General features: G+C 48.6%; 1 protein-coding gene across 1 annotated transcript in view; it reads right to left on the minus strand.

The window, feature by feature from the left end:
- Positions 1–1862: 1862 nt before the first annotated feature.
- Positions 1863–9825, minus strand: part of LOC104623268 (tyrosine-protein kinase Blk-like) — a gene marked incomplete at its 5' end in the record, with an annotated part of 8854 nt that continues 891 nt past the window's right edge. Inside the window, 5 exons of the mRNA XM_010290308.1 lie at positions 1863–2139; positions 2519–2650; positions 5388–5538; positions 8163–8239; positions 8813–8992. Coding sequence (XP_010288610.1) covers positions 1931–2139; positions 2519–2650; positions 5388–5538; positions 8163–8239; positions 8813–8992 — 749 coding nt within the window. The remainder of the gene's footprint in view (positions 2140–2518; positions 2651–5387; positions 5539–8162; positions 8240–8812; positions 8993–9825) is intronic.

Consider the following 9825-nt stretch of genomic DNA (forward strand, 5'->3'; position numbering starts at 1 on the left):
CCCTACCCAGCAGCCCTGTGAAAACATCCTAGTCTCCACTAGGATGTCTAGGATGTCTCCACTAGGTCTAGGATTTCTGAGGGTGTATCATCTCACCCAGTTCCCTTCATCCTGGTCTGGGACACCTGCTTTCTGCTATTTCACCCCTTTGCCTCCTGAGAATGCAGGGAATGACATTGCCAAGCTGTGCAACCCATCCAATCTCCAGAGACTTTGGCCTCCTGTGAATGCTAAACCAGTCCCTGTGTGCTCTTTTTCTCGTTGTGGATCTGCAAAGGAGGGACGAGCAGCATTTGAAGTCAGGCAAAGTGCTGTTCACGTTGACACAAGTGATGTTGCCCCGTCAGAAACACCTGGGAAGTGACGCTGGCATCATGGTGCAGGATTTTGTCTCACCCCAAGCAATGGACAGGTGCCTTATGGCACTGAAGATCAAGGCCTTGGACTGAATGTAGCTGCCAACAGCCCAGTTGTCCCTACGGATTTGTTCTGAATCTTCCCATCCTTTTTCCTTCTAGGCTCTCTTGCAGCAGTGATGTGCCCAGGTAACTCAGTGTCACATGTTGGTGATGGTCAGGTGTTTTTTCTGGCACACGGGGGGGTCATGTCTGCTGTTTCTTTCTTGTAGCATCCTTGTTACACTAGGAAAAGCACCCTCTACAGAAGACATCTGCTTCATGGTGTAGAAAACAGCAGACCCTGGAGAGAGATGCTGCTCAGTGTCATAATCCGAAGGGGAGTCCACTTGGGTCCCAGCCTGGTGCTCACTCCTGTGGTCCTAACACCCCTTCACCTCTACCATCTGTGCCTTACTTCTCCATCCACCACTCCCCAAGCCCGTGCAACTGCTGATCAGAGACCAGCCTGCAGCCTAATGTGGACCTTCTCACCGGAGCTGTGGGTCAGAGATGCACCAGAGAGCAGGGAAAGGGCATCTGAACATTCCTGGTGCTGGGCATGGAGCGGGACCTGCCGTGGGGCTGGCGTGGTGCACCGATGCTGCACCAAGAGCTTGTGCAGTGAAGGGCTTAGCAAAGCGGGGAGGGTGTTTTTTATTCTTGTGATATTTTAGTATATGTATTTTCAATCCCCCCACACCAGCTGGATGACAGGAGCCAGGGGATTTGCGGGGAAGGAGGGACATCTCGTGGCCACACCGCGAACATCTCTCCTGCCTCCAGGCCCCAGGACCGCCTGGACCCGCGATCGGTTGTGCGCACCCCCGGGTACCCCCCCAGCATCGCCCCGAGCTGCCCGGGGAGCCCCGCGGCCTCTTCCCTCCTCCTCCGTGGGCTGGGAGTGGGCAAGGGAAGCAGAGGGGCCAGTTCTCGCCCTGAGGCCCGAATAAAGACACGTGAAATGGTCGAACCCAGTATTTTATTATTGACTTGGGGCAGAGGGGTGGCATCACCTGGAGAGATTGCCCCAGAGCTTGGGGGCCTGGCGTGGCCCAAGGAGGTGCAGACAGGACACGTTCCCACCCCTGCCCGTGGCACGAAGGGCGTTGCAGTATTGCCAGCAGTGGCATCGGAAGGGGGGGAGAGATTGTCCACCCCCCATACCACCAGCCTGACCATGGTGCCCTCTTCTTGGGGCTGCGGTTGCAGGGCTGAGGGGCTTTTCCTTCTCTGGGTGGGTCATGAAGGAGTCTGCTGTCCTTCGTGGCAGAGGCGATATCTGTGACGTGGGTACAGACCTCCAAGGTGGGTGGGGAAGGAGCTGTGCCAGCTCTCAGGCATCTCTTTAGCCTCCACGATAACCACAGAGCTGGCAGCATCCACCTCCCTCATGTCCCTCCTTGTCCTCTGTCTCCGAGTGCATCGTGGTGGTACGCAGGAGGAAGGGAAAGGCCTGAAGTGAGCCATCACCAGGCTGTGCAGGACCATGGCTTTGCTCTAGACCTGTCCCCAGGCACTGGTGGGACCATGGCTTACTGCTGAGGCTCTGGCTCGTACTGCTTCTCCGTGGCAGTGTAGAAGTCCTCAAGGACCGACTGCAGGTACTCGAAGGTCGGGCGCTCCTCGGGCTTGTTTCGCCAGCATTTCAGGATGATGTTGTAGAGTTCACCAGGGCACATGTCTGGGCAAGGCATGCGGTAGCCCCGCTCCAGGTTGCGAATCACCTCGGGGTTGGTCATCCCTGGAGGGAAACACAGCCCAACAGGAGTTATTCGGCACCCTGGGGGTGAAGCTTAGTGCTCCCCATAGCTCACAGCCAGGCAGGGCTGGAGGGGCATGAGGGACCGTGATGCTGGGCCGTATCTGGGCATCATCCTTTCTTCAGGGTTGCTCTCTCCACTCCTTCCCTCCACCCGCTCCCTGACTCCCCTCTACAGGTTTCTCCTAACACAGGTACAACTGAGGCTCGTGGGAACCTAGGAGAGGAAACCCAGCATGGAGAGATGGGGGGGTGTGTCTGGGCACACGTGTACACACGTGGGTACGTGTCTCCAAGCATAAAGCAGTACTAGATGCTTTGAAACTGGTGCACGCTCACCCGTATTCGCAGCACGCTGTACCTGGGTAAGGGATCCTGCCGTAGGTTACGATTTCTGTCAGGAGGATCCCGAAAGACCACACGTCAGATTTGATGGTGAAAACTCCAAAGTTAATGGCCTCCGGCGCTGTCCATTTGATTGGGAATTTGGCACCTGTCCAGAGGAAGCAAAGGGAAATAGCACGTAGAGGTACGGCATCTCCCTCTGCTCCCACAGGCATGGGTAAGGAGTTCCCCAAAACCGAGCCCTGGGTCCTGCGGGTTGTTGACTGCGTCGGGGGCTGCGATGGGACTTACTGATGGTACTGTGGAGTTATGGAGATAAGGGCAGAAGAAAGTAATTGCTGTTTTTCTCCTGCTTTTATAAAAAGGTCATTTCTACCTGGCATGTCTTTGCCTTTGTTGGTTCTTCTTCCAATGCAATCAAGGCTATTTTGTCTTAAAAGATTTTTTCATATGTATATGCTTATAAGCATCCATAGATACGGATACAAGGAAGCCAAATAATGAAAAAACTTAATGCCTTAATTAACTGATGATATGCTTATTAAAAAAAAGCTACGTAAACTATTCTACTGATGAAGTTAGAGGAATCTACAGTTTTATAACACCTTTGCACCTCTTGTGTGTTTAGCAATGGGATCTCAGGAATGGAGCCAGGAACAGTAGCACGGACCAGCACCGTGCATGTGCCTGCCACAGCCCTTGGGCATCAAGGTTGAGATATTAGATTGGATATTAGGAAAAATTTCTTCACTGAGAGAGTGGTCAGGCATTGGAACAGGCTGCCCAGGGAGGTGGTGGAGTCACCATCTCTGGAAGTGTTCAAAAAACGTGTGGATGTGGTGCTTCAGGACATGGTCTAGGGGACATGGTGGCGCTGGATTAATGGTTGGACTTGATGATCTTGAAAGTCCTTTCCAACCTAGTGATTCTGTGATCAAGGAGCTCTCGTGAGAGACCCATTGCTCTTCAGCTAGCAACCTGCCACAGGGAATACAGTGGGTCCCTGTAGACCAAGGTTTCTGTTGGACTTGATGATCTTAAAGGTCTTTTCCAACCTTAATGATTCTGTGATTCTGTGATTCAAAGTCAATGCCTTGAGTGGCTTTATCAGAGGATGACAATGGTAGGATTTTATTCTCTATAAAATCAATCAGTGGAAGGGGGCTGCTTTTAGCAAACGTGCATAAATGGTACAGCGAATATAAATTATCCAGTTCTTAAAGCTGCATAGGTATATTCAAAACAAAAAAAATCCCAATTTGTTTTGTCCACTGAATTCTTGTTTTGCACGCTGTTGGCAGCAATGACCAGAAGACTGGAGTTTCAGTTTAGCCAACACAAAAAGAAAACCCAAAACCAAACCCCAAACACCTTGATAAGGAGGAACAGAAAGTGTTAACGACTGCAGAGGAAACAACATTTTTGTTTGTATATATCCTTTCAGGACTGAAAGCCCAAAGGTAGTGTGTGAAATAAGTGCCTTTGCTCTTGCACATCGTCCTTCTGACGAGTGGACTGACGAGGCTCAGAAATGCGGTCTGTGAAGTGAAAAATTATCCAAAGTAGACAGAAGGGCAGTTGTTCTCTCAGATGAAAGCTGGCTGGAAAAATGCTGATAGGAACTGTTTTTCACCAGAAATGTAGCTCTTTTGGGTATGTTAACACAATTATATCATTAATTTCATCAGAACTTATTTTAAGGATAAAAACTGCCTTAAAAAACTGCAACAATCTCACAGTACCCTTTCATGACATTTCACAAATTACATTTGTGAGCTTTTACTACTTTGAAATAGTTTTACATGTTGAAATGGGCATAATTTGTATCATAAAGTATTTTGGGAACAGCAAATTGAAAGAAAAGTTTCCTATCTTAGAAGAGAAAAAAAAAAATCTATTTGATTTCCTTTCCCCAGAGTATTCTTTACGGGGAATTTTAGCTTCAACTCATCTCTAGAGAAAGGGTGGATTTCCAAAATTTTAAAATCTTCTGGTAAGTGACACTTTTGCCAGACTTAATTGTTCTATTCCAATACTTTCTGCTTGTTTCCCTGGTGCTCTGTAAAGACTCTTTGCAATCTGAATGACACAATCTTATAGTTGACCTCAAAGTACAGAGAAAAAGCTGCCACCAGAGAAATTTGACTTAACCCTGTTGTCAAATGGCTGTAGATGCACTTCTGTACCAACCAAACCAGTTGTCACCTCTCTTGGCCATGATCTCCTGCACCATTTCAGAGACTCAGCCTAAGCAAGGGGCTTGGTTTCGCAGGTGGAGTCATAAGGAGATTTCACATTAACGTGGGGGATACTGGGTTTTGTATGCCTTTTTTTGGTTTTTTAGGAGGTTTTTTGTTTTGGTTCTTTTTTAGATGCTCAAGGTAGATGCAAAGGTCTCAGTTTGCCTGGGACATCTGGAAACCGCCTTTAGGTCCAGATTCGTGGCTCCAGATGCCCTCTGCAGCCCCGCGGTGAGCCGTGACTGGGTTACACTGCTATTTCCTTCCCTTCGGACAGACTCGCTGTGAACACGTAGGCACAGGCAGCAGGTTTCCTTATTAGAGGCCAAATTTCTCCAGTAACACAACCAGCGCCAAAATACTTTTTTCCCCGTCTCCCCCTTTAAACCTCACTTAGTCTTTATTGTCCCAAAGCCCTGCTCCCTCTCCCGGGACCCCATTTTTGGCTCTCTTGCTTGCTCTGCCTGCCGCTGGGTGCTGACAGGGGCAGCAATGGGGGCTCTGGTCTCGCGCCATCGGCAGTAGTGCCCCGTGCCTGCTCCCCACCCAGCCCTTGGACATGCCACACCTTGGCACGTCTGCACGGCCGGAGGGATGGAGATAAGGGAAATGTGTTGGTGAGGCAATGCTGGGAACGGCACCCACCTTCTTGTGCCAAGTATTCGTTCTCGATGATCCTGGCCAGGCCAAAATCAGCAATTTTGCAGCAGAGCGTCTCTGAGACGAGGATGTTGGCGGCTCTCAAGTCGCGGTGGATGGAGTTCATTCGCTCGATGTACGCCATTCCCTCGGCCACCTAGGAGAGGAGGAAGCGTCCGTCTTCACGAGTCACCTCCCCATGACAACAAGCCTGCCTGCGTCTCACCCACCTTTACAAAATCATGCACAGCATGCATATAGGGCTGCTCTGTGGATGGACAGATAGATCAAGGAGATGATCAGGTAGACAGACACATACAAAGATAAATAGATATTGCCCGTGCACGTGTGCATACATGCAGCTCTACCAGCGTGCACCCGGCCTCCAAAAGCTTTAAGCAGCCACGTCAAGCAGAACAGAAACATGACTCCCTGTTTTGCTCAGAAGTTACGGCTGTGAGTCGTGTCCGTAGCGATATGCAGAAAGTTGAAGCAAACCTAAAGCCACATCACTGGATTCCCGTTTTTTGCCACAAGACTCTCCCCTCTAGTTGGGATTTTAATCACAAACGTTCCAGATTAAATATGTGAATTAAAAAAAGAAAAAAAAAACCTCAAAAAGCTCATCTGTCCCTCAGTCACAGTGACAAAGTCCAGACCTAGGACAACTACATGTTCTTCAGCCACCTCCTCTGTTCTCCCTCACTGGTCTGCTTTGGCGTGGGGAGGAGAGCCCTGGAGATGCCTCCACAATAAAGCTGAGACTGGTGTGTTCTTTCCCTGTGCAGGACCCAGGACACAATACAGTTCCCCTCTAATACCTATGGGATGCAACAGAGCAGAAGACCCAGATATCCATAGAAATATGACTGATATAGAGATTTGTCCCTGGACAAATCCCTTGTCCTGGGCATGTGCTGTCACCTTCAACCAACTCCAAACTTTCTTTTGGGAGGTTTTTTCTCCCCAGATCATCTTTCACTGTTTAGCTCCTTAGAGCAGGGAGTAGCCCTGGGGACGTCCCTGGTGTGTGACAAGCCCCGATGAATAATGGCAGCAATCTTTTATTGCTGGGTGCTATGGAAAAAAGAGATTGCAAAGTTGCTTTGTCAGTCAAGTCTCAGATTCAGGCTAGGCATTTATCGGGAGGGTGAGTGGATGCACGCAACCCCCGCTAATAATGGTTAGCACCTATTAAAGCTTTTGTGTGCCTGCGGGTGAGGGCAGAGCAATTTTCCACTCTGTAGAGATTCACATCAGCATCTCGACTTACATGTGGTTTTAAACAGGATACTAACACATACTTTCCAATGCTGCATTTCTAACCTGTGTCAACACCCCTTCAGCGCAAGTGCTGTTTGCTGCAGTGGAAAATGGAAGGATTGATGTAATTTCCTGTCCTGATGTTAATGAGATAGTACCCGACAATGGGCCCGTTCCAGTCCATGCTTTTGAGCATGTACCCTCAAGATTGACCACAGGATCAAGTGTATTGGCCCAGAGATTTCTAATTTTAACTCTGACGGATGCTATTGGATCCAAAATTGCACTCAAGAGAGTTGGGTGTCTGTTGGGCCCTGATTGAATCCCTGCTCTGGGGAGGTGGTGCTGGGGTGGGAGGGGGATCAATGAAAGCTGTCCTTCCGATTGACACCCGTGTCTTGATGGATGGGCAAAATCCTTCTTACCCCATGTGCTGCGGGTAGCTTGTGTGGGGTATTACATTGCTGGGGTGTGTGGGTTTGGTCTGCATTTGGCTATCCTGGTCCATGGAGAGGTGACATTCACGTGGACATGCTCAATCCCAGTGATGGTGCCCACTGTGGGGGCTATTTGACCACTGTAGTGGATGGGCTTCTGGCCAGCTCAGGCTTTTTAATGGACTATAAAATAACTCTGTATGATGGCTGGAACCAAGTGGCCAGTCTTTACAAGTTTGCTCAGGCTCACTTGGACCCAGAGAGGGTGAGTGATCTTATGGGTAAATCCCAGACCTGCACATCAAAATAACCGTATTTGGCCGTCACACTGATGCTTCACAGCTTTTTTTCAGTATTTCCCAAATTAGCCTAGCTCTGCTCTGGGTGAGCCAAGTTCTGTCAACAGCTGACTAGGACTCAAGTGGAGTGATTTTGCCAACCTCATCCTTCATGTACAACTTGTTGCCAAGATGCTGCCACCCAGGTGTGGTTTCCCTAACTTTGACCTGTTTGAGTTTAGATGCACTTCTAGACTAAAATGTTACGGTATAGCTGCAACTACTAACACTTACAGTCTGGGGACACTTAGAAGGTAACAACCCTACAAAGGAAAATGTTTGTTCTCATAAGGAGCAATATTGCCAGATCTGAGGGTCAGAACATCCTTTATGCCCAATCATCAGAAAGGAAGAACTGCTGAAAGCCAGCATGTCTCTACATTGAAAGTCTCTCTGTTAAGTTTTTTCTTCTTTTTGGTAAAACCAGAAAAAGACATATTTCCTGCTCAGCAAGCCAGAAAAACAAAACAAAAGAAAACAAACCCAAGCACCAAAAAACAACCCCCAGTTCTCTAGCACTGCACTAGTTTCCCCAGAGGCTGCCCTAAAGACAGCAGAGCATTGCTGAGCTGACATGCACATCAACACAAGAAGGCTGAGAGAGAAACCCTAAGAGAGCACACCAGGAGGTGCTGTTTTTCTCCATGAATACATGCTCTGACAGACTTCAGGCTTGCAAGAATTTCACTGAGGCAATAACAAATCATGGTCTTGAGCCTGTGTCCCAGAGGCTGTTTGCTAACCTGAGCAGACATGTCAATGAGTTTTGGGAGATTCAGTTGGCTTCCTTCTTCTGTCTTCAGGTAATCCAGCAAACACCCTGCAAAAAAGGAAAGACTGCTGTGACTCTTCTGAATAAGCCTATGCATTTGCTTCCTCCTGGTGCTTCTCTGAATATATACAAGAAATCTGCCTAGAGAAAATCTGAGGAACCTCCAGTGTCTGCTGGAGCATCTTCCATTAGGACAGTTCCCAAATGCAGCCCATTTTCCCCCTCTATTTTGCACAGACCTTTTGCAAGGTGCTGGTCATTCTTCACTCAAAGCCTTATAGAAAAAAGGGACAAAGGAAAGGACAATTTCATTGTGAGGGGAGTAAAAATCTGAAACAAACTTCCAGTAGGAACAGTGGAGATGCAAGCTTTAAATATTCTCCAAATATAACATCACCATCTTGTGAAGTAGTTTATGAAATACGAGTCCATGAGAAGCAAGATTTCATCACCCAGAAAGTCCCTTCCAGTACTGGAAACAAACTTGTGGATCACTTAGTCCTTCTGCTTACGGATTTGGTACAATGCCCTCCTCCTCATCCCCATCATGATGGGAGTACCAGCCAGATCATTGATGTGATTTTGCAGAAACCCAACAAATAAGTCAGTGAGGCTCTTTACCATTGGCCATGTACTCTGTCACAATGTAGATAGGCTGCTTTGTGACCACTGCATACAGCCGGACCAGTTTGTTATGCTGGAGCCTCTTCATCAAGTTTGCCTCTGCCAAGAAGGCATCAGGATCCATGCTGCCCTCTTTCATGGTCTTCACAGCCACCTTGATGTTGTTCTTGTAGTAGCCTGCAGAGAGATAATGATGCATTGAGGAATTTTGACCTCTCTGTGGGCTCTATCAGGCCATGCAATAAGGAGCAGAAGAGCTTGTGGATCACAGCAACAGCTTTCAATTTCCCAATGAGGAACAAATGGAAAATCTCAGTGCCGGTGGGCTCTGAGCAACCAGTAGGTATGAGAGGAGAAGAGAGAGACATGGCACAACTGTCAGTCCATGTGGCTTCATCAGGGATCATCCCTACTCTGCGTGGTGGATGCCCATGCAATGAGCCCATTCTCACACAGTCATCCCAGCCCTGCAAGACTCTTTCTGGGTGAAACCTCAGGGGCCTCCCACCAGCTGGGTTCTCAAATAATCCAACTACCATCAAAAAAGCCATGACTCTACAGTCAGGACTCACTGGTCCTGTCCACAATCTCAATTGCCAAGGCAACAGGCAACCACAAAGAGGACAGCAAAGGAAGCTGAGCTCACCCCACTTCCTCTCCCACCGATTAGCAGTGGGCAGGAAGGTGCAAGGGACTCAAATCTGGGCTACAAAGTGGAACAGGGAAGCAGAAAAAGTGGGATAGTGTCACACAGGTACCCGGCTGTGTATAACTTAGGATCCTACAACCACACCCAGGATTCCCAGGAAGAACGAGAGCATGTCTCAGGAGGTAAGTACACCTCTCACATGCATCTAGCCTATGAAACCCACGGTCAACCACTGATCTGTGCAAACACAACCTGTCTGGTCCTTCCCAGGAGTGTAGCATCTACTGCTGCTTTTGTACCCATAAATATGTGTTCATACTTTAGGATCCCCACACCCAGACTGGTCTTGTCTTAGGGAAAG

Source organism: Phaethon lepturus, unplaced genomic scaffold, assembly GCF_000687285.1.
Source record: "Phaethon lepturus isolate BGI_N335 unplaced genomic scaffold, ASM68728v1 scaffold4987, whole genome shotgun sequence".
In the NCBI taxonomy this organism is placed as follows: domain Eukaryota; kingdom Metazoa; phylum Chordata; class Aves; order Phaethontiformes; family Phaethontidae; genus Phaethon; species Phaethon lepturus.